At 42.1% G+C, this 19,128-nt stretch overlaps 1 protein-coding gene across 8 annotated transcripts in view; it reads right to left on the bottom strand.

Moving 5' to 3' along the window:
- Positions 1 to 17,605, bottom strand: part of AIG1 (androgen induced 1) — a 211,172-nt gene extending 193,567 nt beyond the window's left edge. Inside the window, exons 1-2 of one of the 8 annotated variants that reach the window (XM_075924343.1) lie at positions 16,951 to 17,605; positions 11,919 to 11,984 (exon numbers count right to left, since the gene is read on the bottom strand). In XM_075924343.1, the coding sequence (XP_075780458.1) occupies positions 11,958 to 11,984; positions 16,951 to 17,343 (420 nt within the window). In that variant the 5' untranslated portion in view covers positions 17,344 to 17,605 and the 3' untranslated portion in view covers positions 11,919 to 11,957. The remainder of the gene's footprint in view (positions 1 to 11,918; positions 11,985 to 16,950) is intronic. The other 7 variants (XM_075924341.1, XM_075924340.1, XM_075924342.1 and 4 more) reach the window with 7 other exon arrangements.
- Between the last annotated feature and the right edge of the window lie 1,523 nt (positions 17,606 to 19,128).

Below are 19,128 nucleotides of genomic sequence, written 5' to 3'. Positions count from 1 at the left end.
CCAGCCCTCAGACAAGTTTCTCTGTAGTCTCAGGGAATGTCTACACTAGGGAGTTATTTTGAAATAACTCCCCTTATTTCAAAATAACAAGGCAAGTTTCCACGCTACCAATCCTGTTATTTCAAAATAAAGGGCTTGTTATTTCAAAATAATAACCCCTGCTCGTGAAGAGGAATAGCACTATTTCAAAATTGTTATTTTGGGAGTTATTATTTGAAAATAACTTATTTCAAAATAACTCCCTAGTGCAGACATGCCCTAATGAGGAAATGAGACTATTCCTAGTAAGACTGCTGCAATTCCCTTTCTTTACAAAAAGACAGAACCCAGGCCATCCTTAGGGAAGATGGCTGTTGCTCACTGGTTAGGGGGAAAGATAGGGTGTTGTAAAGAGATGGGAAATTGGGGGTTGAGGGAGACCGAAGAGGTCAAGTGAAGGTAAAGACCAAGAAATGTATTAGAAGACAGAGGAAAAGACTGAGGGATTGCAGGAAATATGAAGGGTAGGAGAAAAGACTGATAGGAGTAGAGGAATGTGGGTTGGAGGGCAGAGATTGGGTGCAGAAAGTAGACTGGGAGATGTAATTAAATTTGTGGTATAGGAACTGGGATTTCAGAAGAATATGTAAGGCAGAAGGAGATGAAATGGAATGAGGGAATTTAAGGTCCGGGGGAAAATTTCGAAGAATAGGGGTATGTCTACACTGCCACCCTAGTTCGAACTAGGATGGCTAATGTAGGCATTCGAAGTTGCAAATGAAGCCCAGGATTTAAATATCACGGGCTTCATTTGCATCTTGCCGGGCGCCGCCATTTTTAAATCCCTGTTAGTGCGGACTCCATGCCCGCGGCTACATGCAGCACGGAGTAGGTAGTTTGAACTAGGCTCTCTAATTCGAACTACCGTTACTCCTCGTGGAATGAGGTGTGCCGGTATTTCGAATTAGATAGCCTAATTCAAACTACCTACTCCGTGCCGCGTGTAGCCGCGGGCACGGAGTGCGCACTAACGGGGATTTAAAAATGGCGGCGCCCGGCAAGCTGCAAATGAAGCCCGGGATATTTAAATCCCGGGCTTCATTTGCAACTTCGAATGCCTACATTAGCCACTCTAGTTCGAACTAGGGTGGCAGTGTAGACATACCCTAGGAGAGGTTCCTGTGAAAATATGGAGTGACTATAGGTCTAGATGTGAAAGAAGAGACTAGGAAAGTAGGCTGGCTGAGGTAAAGATAAAGATGGGGAAGGAACAGAGACAAAATAGCGATAAAGAGTGGAAATTGAGAGGGACAGAATGGTGGCTCCTCCACCATCAAAGTAATCAGAGTAAGTGGAATCCTCCTCCAAACAGCCAGCAGGATACCCACTTTTCAGGTTCAATTTTGAATCCAAGATACTCAGACACATGTTGGAAGCAGTTTCTCCCTAATGTGTCAAAACCCATGAGACAGTTAAAAGTCCCCTGTCACTCTGTCTGGAGTGGTTCACAAATGTGTGTGCCTACCTCATTGCAGACTCTCAGAAAACAGGGCAGAAACCTAGGGTTGCCAACTCTGAAGATATTCTATTAAAATCTACAAGATTGCTTTCAATAGTTTTCAGGAGATCGGTGCTGAATCTGGGAGCTCACAGGCCAATCCTGAATAGTTGGCAAACCCTACAGATACCTCAAACCGATGGGGTATTCTATAATTAGAATTCACCAATCCAGTGACAAATGTGAACTCCTGGCAGTGGTGAAAGTGGGACGGCGTGGTCCGGTATGCCACATGGGCAAGTTATTTTAAGCTGGTATGGGGCACTGGAAAGACCCTCTGCTGGCCGTCCCGAGCCCCACCACGGAGTTTCTGTGTCTCAGGCTGAGACCTGGAGGCAGGGATGGGAGCACCATGGTAGCCAGAGAAGGTGCTGGCGTTCTGCTCCTTCCCCCATTCACTGCCTTTCCCAACAGGGTAAAGAGCCAAAGTGCCAGCCCCCTCTCTCCTCTCCAGTCCTGTACATAGCAACTTGGCAGCTCTGTGGAGGGGCAGAGGCTGGGATGGGGACCAGGGAAAGAAGCTGAACTGCCAGCAGATTCTTCAGCTGCTCTATTGCCCCAAGATTCCTCTTCTCCCAAGAAATGTGGGATGGGGAAGGAAAAGTATGATTGGAGCATAGATTTCCTGGGATGTTGCTAATGAGTCACATGGAGGGAAGGTCATGTGGCTCCTCTTGATTGGTAAGAATTTTTGTCCTTGTAAGAAATTTTATTTACTTGCACCACTGGCTTCTGCATCACTGTGCCAGTTTTACCATGGAGTCACAAACAGTCCCCTTACTCTCCAGTCTGTCTTGCAACACAAGAAAGCTCACTAATACCAAAAATCTGTATTCCATTTAGGTTGCTTCCAGTCCCAAAAGACCAGTCACTTACCCCAGAGTCAAAAGGTACTCTAGTTCTTACACCAAAGATAACAATGGTAGGCAATTCAATATAGGCTGAGCCTCTCTAGTCTGGCATTCTTGGGACCTGACTGGTGCAGAACCAGAGAATTTGCTGAACCATGGGAGTCAATATTGTCTAGTAGCGTTACCCACACTTCCACTGCTTACTGGGCTCTTAGAAGACATGTAGGGATAAATTAGAGCTAAATAATAACACAGAACACTGACAGCCAGGATACTAAAGGTTTATTAGCTAAGAAACATAAGTGAGAGTTATTGAGAGATCAAAGCAGGTAAAATATATGCACAGATGAGTCACAAGTCTGTAATTCCAAACGGTGGCAGTGTCCCAAATGTCTTTTCAGGATACTTATATTGTCTCTTAAGGATCTCTGCTTTGTATCTGGGACACTTCCCTGAAAGAGGCCAGAGATCCAGGATTTTTCCATAAACCCATATTTATAGCTTCTTCTCAAAGAAAAATAAACTGACGGGGTCACTACTCATTCCATTTGATGACAGGGAGCAAGGTTGAATTTTTGACTTCTGATTATCACACAAAATGACTACTTGCTTTGAAACTAGCACTTTTCTGTTCTTCATTTGCATTCACAAGGCTTCTTTTTCATTTGGTGGCCTATTTAGTTACAGGGGTGTGCAGAATGTAAATGTTCACTGCTACACTATAACTAAGGCTGCATGTCTGTCACAAAGGTTATGTAAGTAATAGATTCTGTAACTTTGTGGGACTTCCATGACTTCTGCAGCTGCAGATACAATTGACCACAGGGCTGTCAGCTGCTGGGATGGACCCCAGGGCTAGCCACACTACAGCAGCAGTCCTAGGAGTTGCCCCAGAAACTGTCAGAGCATCAGTCCCAAGAGCCTTAGATCAGTCAGCTCCCACTGCCACAGCAGGGGCCAGCTGTTGGCTCTCAGTGCCCCTTAGAGTAGTGTTTCTTAAACTTTTTAAGACTGAGGAACACCAAACAATATTTTTTTTTTATGAGAAGCATGAAAGATTTTTTGTTGAGAAAAAAAAAAGGTTGGGGGGGGGAGTTATTGAGGAAAAAAAGGGTTGGGGGAAATTTATTGATGGGGAAAAAAAGGTTGACTGCCCCTTTAAGGGTGGCCATTTGGAATTCTGTTGTTCTCCACAGCACACTTCCATCTGCCTCGTGGCACACTGGTGTGCCACGGAACATAGCTTAAGAAACACTGCCCTAGAGCAACTGTGCCCTGAAACCACAGGAGCAGCTAAGTTTTCATCTGGGGTATTTTTAATAAAAGTCATGGATAGGTCATAGGCCATGAATTTTTGTTTACTGCCCATGACATAGCCATGATTTTTAATAAAAGTATCATAACTAAATCTCAGCCTTAATTCTAACAGGATACAAATAAGTGAAAACACAAGTAATTTCCCACTTCTTTTCATGAAGTTTAAATATCAAATGCACTCTTACACATTTACTCTACCACTGTCACCCTTCCTCCATTTATTCATTTAAAATATCATTACTTTAAATCCATTTGTGATTTTAGGGGCTTTAACTCAAGATTTCTGAGTTAGGATGGCAATATTGTGTTAGTGGCCTCTGTCTCAAACTCCTGGAGCTACAAACTATAACATACCCTACCAGAAAACCTAACATTCCATATTTTGACCAGAGTAGAACATTATTCCTTAACAGCAGCCTCTAAAATCACAATGACATTTAAATGTGTGCATGTGGAGGGATTTTATTATTGTGTATCTGGTAGTCATACAACAAAACAAGAAACAAATGCCAACTTTCTACTGATATAGGCGCATTCTTTTCTAGTCATGGTAGGTCTTGAGTTAGCAGACCTTAAGGATGACTCTAATCATTCAGTCAAGGAATGGTTTTTAATGCTCATCCAAGACTTTACAAAGGAAAATGTGGACCTAAGACCAGTGTAATATTCTGTCTCTGTTTCACTCAATCAATCAACTTTTATCAACTGAATATATGCCTATTACATCAAGTAGCAATTGTTTAATTTACTACTGTAAGGGACTGAAATGCTACTATGATGTGAACAGGGTAAGAGACTATATAGAACAGTTTTAAAAAACCCTCTTTTCCTCTTATGTGCAGCATGCCTAAGTAACAATCTGTCAAATGCTATTAAAAGATGCACATACTGTATGCCACACTAGCAAAAATCCCAGTTCTCTTTCAATCTCTTGAATGCCAAGTTTAAAAGTATACTGCTATATGATAGTTCCACAAGGTAAAAGTTTTCTTTGTGATTCATGCATTCCTAGGGTTGGTTTCCTGGAATATATATATATGAATGTAGCTAGTTGTGTCTACTGTGCATGCCAATTTTCAGTACTTGGAACACACTTATAACAAGAAAATTAAGGTCAAGCACATTTTCACAGCATAGAATTTTAATTTGTTTGTAAACTCAAATGAACAGCAAATGGGGACCTTTACATCTGCCAGTGCTTATGGTTTCTAATTGAGGGTGAAATTCTGCAGGCACCCTCCATGGTATAGAAGGGTGCTAAATAACTCTAGTCACATGAAGGGAAGGGTAGTGTGTGGCTGGTAAATGGAGGGGAGTCCCCAGAGCCAGCACTAGGCATAAGCAGGGTAAGCAATTGCTTAGGGCCCTGAGCAGCTAAAGGGGGCCCTCTATTCACTTCTTATTATAAGAACTTCAGTGGAGATATTCCTACTTAGTGGCCCCCCTGGGGCACAGGGGGTTAATAGGCTGCTTCTGCTTAGTAACATATGGACTCCAGAGCTCCACTCCATGTTTCTCCACACACAGGCCAAACAGTAGATCATCAGCATTAGCTCTAAACAGCAGCCTACCACAGGTTCTGTCTGATCCCTATTCCAAAGTGGTAATCATTCCTTTCACACTGATACCCTATGATGCACCTTTATCAGAGCCCAATTATGCAGTAAACCTAACCCCCATTCTTCCCTTTCTCAAGAAGTCTCTTCCAATTCAGCATTTCCCACTTTCTCTCCTATTTCCTGCTTCCTCTTGGGAACTATGCCCTTTTATGGTGAGACTCTCACATTGCATTTTCATGTGCATTAATTGTGGAATTAAAAGCCCCATCTTCTCTATAAGATAGGGTTGTATTAGAAATTCTGGGTTGGCCCCAGAGAGAAGCATTTTGCTCTGTGTGTTGTCTGCCAAACTTTCTGTCAGCTATCATTATTTAGTATCACATTTTAGTATTTAGTATATTTTTCTCTATCAAAAGGCTTCTGGGTAATGATATAAAGACATAATTACAAAATAAAATTCACTAGATAGCACATAAACAGTAAGATTAGAAAAAGAAAAATGTTAGCCATACAAAGATGGAGATTTTCAAAGCCATATAAGGCCACGTCTCTACTTGCCACACTGGAAATTGATCTTCTGATGTCTAATTTAATTGGTCTAGTAAGGACCTACTAAATCAAATGCTAAATGCCAGTAATCCTACTCCTCGCAAAGAGTAAGGGAAGCTTACTGAAGCATTTGCTTCTATCGACCTCCTGCTGTGAAGATTGTCTAAGCTTGGCTTAATATATATCAATTCCAGATACGCTATTTACATAGATGGAGCTTAAACTGATCTTCTGGATCTAGTATAGATCTTGCTTAAGAGATCCAGACACCCAAATCCCATTGCAGTTCAAATTGGGTTCCCTTGTAGGCTATCAAGTAAGCTCAAATGATCTAAAAGGCATTAGCCAGGTGTTAAAGGTCATTTTCAATTGATTTAATATTACTCACATGAGCTAACTCATTTGGGAAAACACAGCTTTTTTTACCTATGTGGACAGTGTGCCTTGGTTTATGCAGTGATTTAGACCACAATCCTAATTCCTTGCTGAGGTCTTGTCTTTACTAGGACATTTCAGAACACAACCCACCAAAAGATAAAGTACCACATGTGCTCATATCATTTTTAAGCTATAATGTAGACATGGTGCAGGCATTCTAAGGTATGTGACAAGTAATCCGGTCAGACAACTTGGTGGTAAAAACACCTATAACTTGTCTACAATTAAGGATTTGAAAATGCATTGGATAGGAAAGATTTCAGTGAGATGAGTCAATGGCAAGTTTGGGTATGTGGGGACTGCAGGCCTTGGAAATTTTATCTGAAATTTTACAACAGAGACGGGGAACCTATGGCCCTTGCCCAAGGCCTGCCTTGATCTGGCCCAGAAGCTTAGAGCTCCCTCCCTTCCCCAGTGATATGAGCCACCGATGATACTCCAGCCACACAGGAAGAGAGGGGCTGCAATGGCTAGAGCACCAGCACTGACACCCCACTGGGGCAGAGGGGCCCTGCACCTCACTGGATCCGGCCCATGGGCTCTGGCTGGCAGGGGGAGGAAGTGGCTCTGCACACTGTAGGGAAGCACTCCCTGAAGGGCACCACCGCCATTGCTCCCATTGGCTGGGAATTCTGGTCAACAGGAACAGCAGAGAGTGATGTCTGCAGAGAGTGCTTCTCAGCAGTGCACAGAGCCATGTGGAGTGAACTGTGGGACCTCAGGATCTATGTCAAGTAGGTGCTCCAAATCCAATCCCCTGCCACCTCCCACCCAGACCCCACGCTCCAGTCCACTTCTGCAACCTACCTACTGCTCAGACCATGCCCTGCCACCCCCAGCCTGCTCCTGCACCCAGACTTTGCACCTAATCCTGTTCCTGTACCCTCCCTTCTGCTCAGACCCTGCACCCTACCTCCTGTCCAGACTCCACATGGCCACCCCCAACCCATTCCTACACCCTACTTCCCACCCAGACCCCACACCTCTACCTACAGTCTGTTCCCTGGCAGCCCCCTCCCTCACATTGAACCTCTCATTTTGGCCCCACTCTAAAGTCTATAGAGGCCCCACAAAATATACTAGCCCCGAGCTCCCAGAAGAGTTAATCCAACCCTGGGGGTAAGCCTTTATTCTTGGCCTTTCTCCCACTTCTGTGAGGCTGGAGCTTGAGATGAGTGTGGTGATTAAATATGAAAAGTTGCAGCACAAAAAGAAAGAAGACTTCGTGCAATGGAAGGAATTTGGGATACTTTATTAAATCTATCTCATTCAGATGAATACTTGGCATAATAGTATCTTGTGGATTTAAAACAGTTTCTCTGCTTGTACAGGACATAGTTTATCTTGTTACACTGTACATATGTTAGTATTTAATCTGTTGCAATATGGTTTATTTTTACTGAACTGTGGTACTTTATTTTACTGTGCTTTTCCTTCCTCACTCCCAAAACAAATCTATATATATATGGACACACACACACACACACACACACACACACACACACACACACACACACACACACTCTTTTTATATCATTTCATTGTTTTATTTAGTATATTTGTGCGTTTGTATGCCCATTATAAATACAGTAAGATGTTAGTGAAGATTTAAGCAACCTCTTATTTTTTATACACGACTCTTACTTTTAATATCTGGACTAGTTTTGTATGTTTGGTGTCTAATGATCAAATTCTACTTCATTTTTCATATTAAGAAATAAAATAAGTGACTATACATATAGTCTCTGATCTTGCAATTCTTTGGATGCATACAATCTGCTCCATGCACAGACCAACATAATGATGTCAATGCCTCAGAGTCTTGCTTCATTTTTAATGAAAATAAAGCTCAGGAACTTTCTATACTATCTAACTATCTTATTGAACAGGCTTTTTTAACAAAGTTAAACCAAGTCCATCGTCAAATATTTTGTCCCTGGATTAAATATATACACATTTTATATAATATACCAAGATAATTTTTCATAGGCATGTAATTGGTAGTAATAGTTTAGCTACTCGTATCACTAAAAGTCATTTTAAAAATCCAGAGGGGATTTGAAATGTCTCAAGACACCATTGTTGGAGTTTCCATTGTGTGACACTCTTCTAGCACATTATAGATTTCTCACCAAATTTAATAATGTACCCCTATTATGTAACCACACCTATAACTTATGTAAGGTAAATGAGTGAAAGAATGCTGGTGCTACTAATTAAAGCTACTACCATCCCTATGAATAATATAAAAAACCTCAAATCACACCTACGCAAAAAAAGAAAATGCTATATGTTGGAAATTTCATAATGAACATAATCTGTGAATTTTTACAAAAATATATTAGAATCCAGTTGTAAAATAAAATTATATTGATATAAAAAATTTAAATGTAGCCCTGTAATAATATGCAATTTATAATAGCTTTACAAAAAGTAATAAGGAAACCGACTAAGAAATGCAAGAGTGATATTATTAAAATTTTATTACAGTGTCTAGGGTACTATTCAGAACTGTTTCTTTGACATGTTTACAATCCGAGAGGATGAAAGAAAGCTATAGAATATACAGTTATTAAAAGGTTGCTATATATATGCATTTCTCTTTCTCTCAAATGCATTAAACACCATTAAGAAATCTCACTTTGTTATCCCATGAAGAGCAATTCTGAGTTTCCTGCTCTGTGAATTGACAAATAAATAATTGCTCCTGATTGTATTCGCAACAGCTATACTAAGAACAGGATGATGTGAAGGACTGTATTACCCCTTTACAGGAAACACTGGAGATTACAGCTGGAAAAGCTTGGGTACACTCAAAGTGGCCCTGCCATACCCTAGAGCTGGGTTACATGAAAGAGGAAGCTAAGCAAACTATAGCAGGCATAGAAAACGATAGCAGATGAATTTTGCTCGGGCTGTAACAGACACAGAGATTGGTGTTAGAGATGTTAAGCTTCAGAGTTCTGAACAAGGTCTCTGAGGTAAGTATCTTATGAACTGTGCTATAACTGCTTCTGCGCTGACACCTTATAAAAGGGGATGTGCTGTTTTGTTAAAGTACGTTGGCTTTTTTGTCCAGACTATTCAAAGGAGTCTATTGCTGCTATAATCTGGGGAAATTGAGCAGGGGGTCCAACTGTGGCATTACACTGGGCTCCAAAGGGGCATGCAGGGACCTTTTACAGTGATGTGTAAACATACTGTTGACTCATCCTTAGGAAGAACAAATAATAATAGTTCACACTTTTATGTAATGCCTTTCATCTAAAATTGCCCCGCTGTTCTCAACCAGTCATTTGACAAAGGTGAATAAAAATCAGTATGCCAGTTTTATAGATTATAAAACCAGAAGAGGCCTCTGTGATAATCTAGTTTGATGAGCAGTGTTTACACAATTTTTTTTTCTACTCCAAGCAGAATTAATTTTGTTATTATGGAGATGATGTGCAACACATAACAAAATTCATGTGGTGGGCCTGTGCCCCAGGGAATCTGAGTGTGGAAAGGGGCTCAGTCCTGGGGCAGAAGTTTGAATTGAAGGAGTGTGAGGGCTCTGACTGAGGATGTGGGCTCTGGGGTAGGTCTGGAGTTGAGAGGCTCAGGGCTGGGTCAGATGTTTGGGGTGGAAGGGCTGTGGCTGGGGTTCAGGCTCTGGGGTAGAGCTGGGGATGAGGGGTTCAGGTCTGGGACTAGGGTTACCAGCTCAATCAGACTACAGTACATACCATTGCCACAAATGGTCTAGTCTGTCTAACTTCAGTATTGGGCAAACCGGTTGAAACTACAGTAAAGAACAGAATTGACAGACACATAAATGAACATAATTCATTGGGGAAGAGTCAACATTGTTTTTGTAAAGGGAATTCATGCCTCACCAAATCTACTAAAATTCTTTGAGAGGGGTCAACAATTATGTGGACAAGGGGGATCCATCCAGAGAATATGGTCTACTTAGGTTTCCAGAAACCTTTGATAAAATTCCTCACCAAAGGCTCTTAAGCAAAGTAAGCTGTCATGGGATAAGAGGGAAGGTCCTCTTATAGACTAATAACTGGTTAAAAGATAGGAAACAAAGGGTAAGAATAAATGGCCAGTTTTCAGAATGGGTAGAGATGACTACTGGTGCCCCCAAGAGTCTGTGCTTGGGACCAGTCCTAATCAACATATTCACAAATGTTTTGGAGAAAGGGCTAAATAATGAAGTGGCAAAAGTTGCAGATGATACAAAACTGTTCAAGATATTTAAGTCCAAAGCAGACTGTGAAGAGCTTCTAAAAGATCTCACAAAACTGGGTGACTGGGCAAAAAAATTGCAAATGAAATTCAATGCTGATAAATGCAAACTACAGCTGCTCCCCGAGTTATGAACAAGTTACGGACCAACACCTGGTCCGTAACTCGAAGTGTTCATAACTCGGATCATATAGAGTTACATGGTGACCGTGCTGTTCATAAACGCGGATCGCCATTCGTAACTCGGATCTGCATTTATGACCACTTTGGTCATAAGTGCGGATGATCGTAAGTGGAGGTGGTTGTAACTCGGGGAGCAGCTGTAATGTGTATTGGAAAACATAATCCCAATTATACATATTTCTATTATATTTATTCTTAAAAGTATTCCATCTGATCCATCTTCTTCACATTTTACTGCAGGTAACTAAGTGAGGCCTGGTTAAATTTGTGGGATTGAAAAAGAAGGGAAGTGTAGCTATAAAGTAGTTTTTACCAGGAATAAGAAGGCATATTTACTTTTGAAGGGCATCCACCTTCTTATGCCAAGAAGAAAAATTTAAGAAGAGATAGTGGTTTGCAGAATCACAGGACAGGAGAGACTAATAATTCACACCTAAGGAAATATTTGGGAATGAACATTCAAATTCTATTACTATACTTGTTGGTAAGCAAAACAGATAAATACAAATATGGATACATTATGGTAAACACCCTGAAAGATCATCCTGTAGATATCTATCCTCTAACCATGTGACACAAAACAAAAATTAATTTTGATGGAAACTTGCCACTACAGGGTTTCATAGTCCATGAATTTCTGCAAATGCACAGGTCTTTTTATAAGCAAGGAAAAGGCTCTAAATCGACTTCAAAGACACAGTCCAAATTAATGAACTGAGAGTAGGAATGTTTTGGCTAGTCTTTGCTTCAATTGTCTTTCAGTTATTGAATAATATCATCTCATGCAAAATCATATCAAGAGCAGATAATAAGAAATGGGTTAAAGAAAGCATTATTGCAAGGGTATTATGGCCAGCTATATTCAGTTGCCTTATTCTTCCAGATCCTTGACTGATGCTGAAACTTATGTGCCAATTGGGAAGGAATGGCTCGTGATAGTCTGGGCATGGAAAAAAAAGGCCAAATTACTGGTTCAGATTATATTCCTATCCTCACTTCTGACTACAGAAACCTATCATACCCCTCATAAACAGCAAGTATTTGCACAAAGTGCCAGTCAGATGCCAAAGATCTAGTCTATCTTCGCAGAGGTACAATATGCAGTGAGAACATATCCCCACCAAGATTCTGTTGCCAATATTTTGTCTGCATGTGGCTGATGCAGGGATGTTGCAAATGGCTGAAGAAACTGAAACTTACAAAAGAGCACTGCAATCCAGAAAGCCATCGTACAATATCGTGCAAGTGTACCTGTCAACATCCAAACTTTCCTCCTGGAGAAGAGTAGCCTCACTGGCTCAGATGGCATCTTGTTTCCTGAAGACAAGGCAGTTAACTCAGCAGAAACAAAGAAATGTAGCCTTATATGAGACACCAGTAGGCCCACTTGGACATTACTAAATGTCATCAACAAATAGCTAGGAATTGAGAAAGAAATCCAAGTGATTCCATTTCTTGACCAAACTAATAATCAAGGGCACATACCTAGAGTAGGGATGTCAAATATCGGTTAATTGAATAGTCAAGTAACCTCATGACATTTTATCTGTTAGTCGACTATTCTATAGTCCCTGGGGGTGGAGCCAGCAGCTAGTGTATCAGAGGCAGCAGTGCAGGGTGACAGGCAGGAGCTGGTCTGCAAGGGGAGCCAGTTTAAAACACAGCTCCCCTAGCGGACCGGCTGCCAGTCGCCTTGTGATGCTGCTTCTGAGAAAGAGGCAGCAGCTCAGGGTGGCAGCAGTCCCTATCTGGGGATGGGGATGTCTGAGCTCCCATGCAAGACAGAACTGAGCTGGGCTATCTGCCAGTCTGGCTCTTATTACACTTTAAATGCAGACATGAAATGGGGGTAGATCCCGGACCCAGCATGAGCCAGGACTTAACCACACTGCCTGCCCACTCGGCTCCTAATACACTTTAAAAGCAGAGCTGCAGCAGAGGTAGGTCCCAGACCCGTTGCAAGCCAAGACTGAGCCAGGCTGCTGGCCAGCCTGCTAAAAATTTTACTGGCAGGGAGAGAGGGAGAAGGAAATGCATGTAGTGTTTAGCATTAACCTATAAGCTTTTGCTTATTGATTAATCGACTACACTATTACATCCCTCACCTGGAGGCCTGCAAATTTGCAGATATACACAGCTCATTTTTGCAGGTAGGGATGCAGATACCTTTTTTTATCTAGAACCCTGCAAATTTGCAGATATCCATTTTATATCTGAGGGCATGTTCGCATATGCGGATACCAATTTTGTATCTGCACAGTACTCTACACACATCCTATTTAAAAAAACATTAACATTTCTCAGTTGTCAGACTCAGAAAGTGGGGCATAAAGGGTGACTCTTGTGAGCTAAGGGACAGAAATATATGGCTGTAGTCAAGTACTTTATTAGATATTTAAAAACCACACATTTACCTGATGCTCTCTGACGATGTCATACAGAGACTGAAGAATGTGTCTGCATGGGTAGGAATAAATGGCCAGTTTTCAGAATGGGTAGAGATGACTAGTGTAGAGAATGGGTAGAGATTAATGTGTCTGCGTGGTGGAAAAGTCCACATGAACTTGTCACATTGGGCCATAATTTGTTGGGGAATAATTATTATTTACTGACAAGTAATACTTTTGCTACATTAAAAATAGTCTTTGCCCATTTAAGGGTGGTCCTCTTGTTAGAGCACTAGCCTAAAACTTAGAAGATGTGGGTTTAATTCCTTACTCTGCCATAGCCTTCCTGTGTAACCTCAAGCCAGGCACTTAGCAACTCTGTATCTCTATTTCCCATCTGCAAAATAGGGATAATAATACTCTACCTCTCAGAGATAACGTGAGATGGACTATGAAGCACTTTGTTATTTAGTTGTGAAAAACTATACGAGGTGGGTATTATTTGTTGTTGCTGATTTGTTATCAATTATGATTTATTAATTATTGATTATTAATTAGTAATTATTATTAGTAGTAGTATTAGTATTATTATTATGCCAGTGATTAAGTAATAATGTAAAGAGTGAAGCAGACCCAAAAACAAGACTGTCAGTTTTTAGATTTACACAGTTCTGGTCTGATCCAAGTACTATTAATGTAAATGGAAAGACTCTTGTTTGACTTCAGTGAGAGTGGGATTATTGATCCATTTCACTGGAGTGTAACCCAGCATCCCAAAGGGAAAAATCTAAAGCAAGCCAAATAGGATGAAAGAAGTCCAAAATATGCATATAAATTACAGATTGAGAAAAGGAATGCTTTTAAGATGCTTCCTGAATTGTATCCTGGTGTCTTGAGAGCAAAATCAGATAGTGACATATGTTAGATTACATACATGCCAAATTTCTAAAGGTTTTATACAGACAAGTTCAAGGCAAGTAAATACTGGAGGAACAGAACGTATTTGCAGCTCATCCGAGATCCAAGGTATGGCCTTCTACAACTTATCACTTAGTATTACAAACTAAGTCTTTGGGTAAGCTCCTTCAAGGTGATCCTTCTTCTGTGTTTGTACCTCACCCTAGCACAATGGTGGGCAACCTGCAACCCAGGGGCTGCATGAGGCCCACAGTGGACCCTCTGTCTGTGGAATCCCCCTCCCCACATGCCTCTCGAGCACTGGGGTGCTGGAGTCCTGCACTTTATTCTCTTCCCACTCAGCACTTCCGGGGTGCCATGAATCTGCTGATTCATGCTCTTTCCTCACTCTTCCCCCCAGAGCTTGAACAGCCAGGAACATCTGATTCACAGCTATTCAAGCTCTGGGAGGGAGGGGGCAGAGCGGGAATAGTGTGTGAATCAGGCAATTTGTGGTGCTCCTGAAGTGCTGGGATGGAGGGGGAGGAGTAGGAAATTCAGGGCTTCAGAGCCCCAGTGTTCCAGAGGGGTGTGGGAGATGAGGGCAGAGAGGGGATGAATGGGCCGCAGGTGGAACCCCAGTGGGCTACATGGTGCAGGTTGCCCACTACTGGTCATGCAGTCCACCGAGATGAAGGAGGGCCACTCATACGGCTCACTCAATATTCTTGCTTGCCATAGCACAATGAGGCCCTTGATTATGACTAGAACTTTTAGGCACTTAGTAATACAAATAAATAATAATAAATAAGGACAATTCTGCTTCTACTATTGAGGAATTATAGACAACCAGTAACGCAGCCAGACTTTCCATACTGAGATTACTACCAGGCTGCTAGAACTTTTTTAAAGTGTGGGGGTGTACTGAGTTGTTTTCCTCCCCTCCCCTCACACACCTGTTCATGCTTCTCACCGCCCTACAGTGAGGTCACATCTAAGGTTGCCAACTGTCCCAGACCAGACACCATAGCCACCGGATCAGCAGCAGGAACCCGTGTGGCAGTGCAGCCTACAGTGCCAATGGCCTGGACCCTAAGGATGGCAGGCTACTGAGCTTGCAGGGAAGGTGGGCAGCAGGACCCTGGGAGGTTCTAGAGCTGATGAGGGCCCCAGGCAGTCAGCAGTGGAGCCAGGACCCAGGCACGAGAAGCAGGGTGAAAATCCTGGGGGCACTGCAGGACCTACCAGAACCTCCACTTCCCACATCTATGATCACTACACAGAGTCCTTTTTAAATGCTGTGAGCAACACATCCAGAGAATGAATGATCCGGTAACCTGAATATTAAAGAAACTCTTATATCAAAGCCAGAAGGGGCAAAATAATCTCCATTGTAGTTGAAGTCAAAGCGTTTGTTTCTTTTCACTTTGTTTAATACTGTATTGTGTTAATTACAAATGGTTTAAGAAATAGCATTGCCAACAACTCAAAGTTTATAGTAAGTGTGTGTAGAAGACCTATAATTCAAATATATTGGTTTTATTCTAACAACAATTTTTCACAATACCCTACTATACAGCTTAAAAGTTCAGAGAGTAGGAAAGAATAACATTTAAAATTAAATAAACTCTAGTTTAATTTAAATTTTTTTTTTAAATAATGTAAACTTATTAGCTCTTCAATAGGAAAAGCCAAAAATAAAAACAACTCTGCATTTGTAAAGTTCAGTACAATAAAAAATTAATATATGTAAAATAGATCTTATTGGATATAGGTAAAAAAAAGGAATAGTTCCTCCGACCCTACCAGAAAAATCTAGATTCTGATTAATCTTAGTGTAACAGCCTTATAAAATCTTGTATCTGGCACCTGGATCCTGACGAATCACATAGGTTTTAGATTCTAATCTAAAAAAAATTTACCCTCTAAAAGACAACAAGTGGCTAGTGCAGAAGTAGTTACACATGTGCTCTATTTAGTTAGGAGAAATTGAGTTTGAGCAGAAAAAAATAATAGCATTGTTTAGTACAGGTTTTTGCTGTGGTCTTGCATCAGGGTCTGGAGTTTTATGATGGCCTGGTAATAGCATAATGTCTTGTCTTATTTTATAACCTAGTTTTGGGTTTTGGGAGAAAATCATTTGGTTCAGATGCTGCATATGAGGTTTGCCATTCTACTGCACCAGGATATGTCAGGATCTGTTTTTCCCCTGGTGGATTAGATACATCATCATCTGTCTATGATTATGGAGTTCAGAGATACAATTTTTGGATTCAGTGTGGTTGAAGTGCTAGTTATGGCTTTTCCTGGGATCTTATGGCACAATAGTAAAGTCTAGCTTTGTGCAGAACTGCAAGGGGAAACATTTGACTAATCCAACAAGTGCAGGGGGGAAGTGGGGAAGGGGGAAGCAAAAAGTAGCTGAATCTTGTTGCCAAATGTGTGGTCTGTGGCACTTTTACCTCACGTGTGTTAGGCTGGAGCTTATTCTGGAGGGCCAGCAGTGACAAGCCATGTTGTCTATTTTGACAGCATGTTTTGTGGTGTGGAACCAGCCAGCATCATACTCTCCTCTATTCTGCTTTAGCAAAACTATGCCTAACATTTCTGATGACACAAACATGGCTGCTGTGGCCTGTTTACATAAAAACAATAAGCAGATCCCAGGAGATTTTTTTTTAAATCCAACTAGTAGTGCTGCGGATTTATTGCTTGACTATCTCTGTTCGGTGTGTCCCATTTAATGAGTCACCAAAGGACACAGCTCTTTACTTCCTCTTCCCTAAGGTCGCCTAATTATGTTGTTGTCACGGGGGAAGTGGGACTGGGGGGACCCGTGCACAAGGGATCTGATTCGCCTGTGCCAAAAACAACAGCCTGGCCGGTGTCTCTCCTGCCAGAGCCCCCGGAGGCATTCACGCCACTTGCCAGGTGCACACGCAGGAGGGCGCCGCTTAGGCTGGGACGCACCCGCAGGTTGGGGAGCGAGGGCAACTTACCAGATCTATGAATGTCAGAAATTTCCAGCTCCCTCCAAAGGTGTGGTGCGCGGGCATGTCAATGGCCTTGTAAGTGCACAGGATGGAGAAGTAGGAGAGGAGGATGGCGACTCTCAGCACCTGGCAGGGCACGAGCGCCATGTTGTCACTTTTGCAAGCAGGCAGGGCCTGACAGCGGCTGCTTGCTGCAAGGCAGCGGGGGGGCGCTGGGAGTGGGGGAGAGCCGGGAAGCGCGCGGTGATCAGCCCGAGGAGAAAACGCGCTTGTTGTGTGCACGAGGGAGGCGCCCGGGCTGGGCAGAGCGAGCTCAGCCTGAGCCCTGCTGGCAGCAGGGCGCTTCCTGGGGCAATGATGGGCGGGGAGGGGAGGAGATGCTGGGGGAGGGGTTGCCATGGCAATCTACTAACCCTGCCTGGATATGCTGCTGCTGCTGCTTCAGCCTTAGAAGCCCGTGCAGCAGGCGACCCCGCCGGGCTGTGTGAGCGTGGCTCGTTGTATAGCCCTCCGGCCGGCGCTACACAAAGCGAGCCAAAGTGGCATGCAGAAATAACCCCGGACGGAGTCCTTGTCTTCTAAATCTTTGAGGTTTCAGCCTCGCTGCCCCTGCACTGATGGAATCCAGTCTAACTGCAGTCTGAGCATCTGTTCACAAATGCTGGCATGCACTCCTTCACACTCAGGAGGTGCCCCCTCTCCCCTGTGCCCCTTTGCACGTCAGTGGCCTTGTAAGTGCACAGAAGGAAAGGAGAAATTTTAATTACTAAATAGGGTGCCCCACATACCCCCCCTCCCTGCATCCTCTCCCCTGCAGGCATCAGTCACCACTGCCCCATGCATATGCCTGCACACAGATGCTTACATCACATATAATAGAGAAACTTGCTAGCATGCATGGACACAACCTGACACCCAAGTGTGTGTAATTTCCCCCCCCTCCCCCACACACACACAATTGTGCACATATGGTCAAAGATACAGAACCACACAAATGAACAAATTCACAGGTAGTTTACTATGTTCACAAATACATTCTCACACACAGATTGCTCTCACATCCGTTTATAAAGAAGAGTAGGTGAATGTGTGTTTATATGAGATGATGTACCTGAGTACATGTATAAATAAATGTATATTTGTACATGCATGGTTACATGCATTGTTTTTTGTCTTAGAGAATGGTGATTACGAACCTCTTAGAAATGTAGCTTTATTTTTCTTGTCTATAGATCTAATTAACATGTTTTAAATCATAATACAATGGTATTTTACATATCTGCTTTTAGGTCATCTGCAGTTCCGTGCAGGCGGTATTGCCAGAATATTTGCAAGGTTGCTGAGTTTGTTTTAGTCTAGGAAATTAGAGCACAATAGATGTATATATGTAGTTCAATAATGCAGAAAACCAATGACATCAGGTTTGTTTTTAAACTTGTCACTATTTTATTAAACATTTGGATCTCCTTCACCAAAAGGAATATAAGTTGCATACATTTCCAGTTTGCCTTCCAGTAAATGCTGTGAGATATCAGTTGCATCAGACTGTGGGTAGCAGATATTTATTTTACCAAGTCAGATGATTAAGTGTTAGCCAACTAAATATGGGGTCAATTTATGAAAAGACAACATAGGCATTTCCTGTGGGTCCATTAAAACAGGTGTCTACTCCAAATAGTGTGTGAGTCACAGGGTACATCTGTAGTGGGGGGTTTGAGGGAAAGGAGTGGGCAAATAATTTTGTGTTCATAGTCCCACTGCAGAGAATTGAAGTTGAACAGACAAAAGAATATAAATATAAATGTGCTCTGAATGCCTGGTTGTGCCTCAATGAAGTCAGTTCAAGCTTTACCTTTGACTTCAATGGTTGCAGGATCAAGCCCTGTATATATTCCTTATGTGAATGCACTGCAGAATTGCACACCAGTCCCATACCAATGTACTATTAGTAAGTAAACTGAAGCTTTTAGGACCATTGCTGTATAGCAACATTCACTTTTTTTTTTAAATGAGACCTCCAGACCCTACATGTTTGCTGCCAATAACGAAGCATTCCCACCCATACTTCTATAAAACAAATTCTTGAAGGAAAGTACTAAAAGAGAGCTCTCTAAAAGTTCCTCAGACCAGGGCCTTGTCACCATCTGTGTATTTTATTGCACCGAGTACTCAATACTTAAAAAA

This window comes from Pelodiscus sinensis, chromosome 3 (assembly GCF_049634645.1).
Source record: "Pelodiscus sinensis isolate JC-2024 chromosome 3, ASM4963464v1, whole genome shotgun sequence".
NCBI classification, from domain to species: Eukaryota; Metazoa; Chordata; order Testudines; family Trionychidae; genus Pelodiscus; species Pelodiscus sinensis.
The sequence above is the reverse complement of the archived record's forward strand: the minus strand, read 5'-3'. Positions and strand labels throughout refer to the sequence as shown.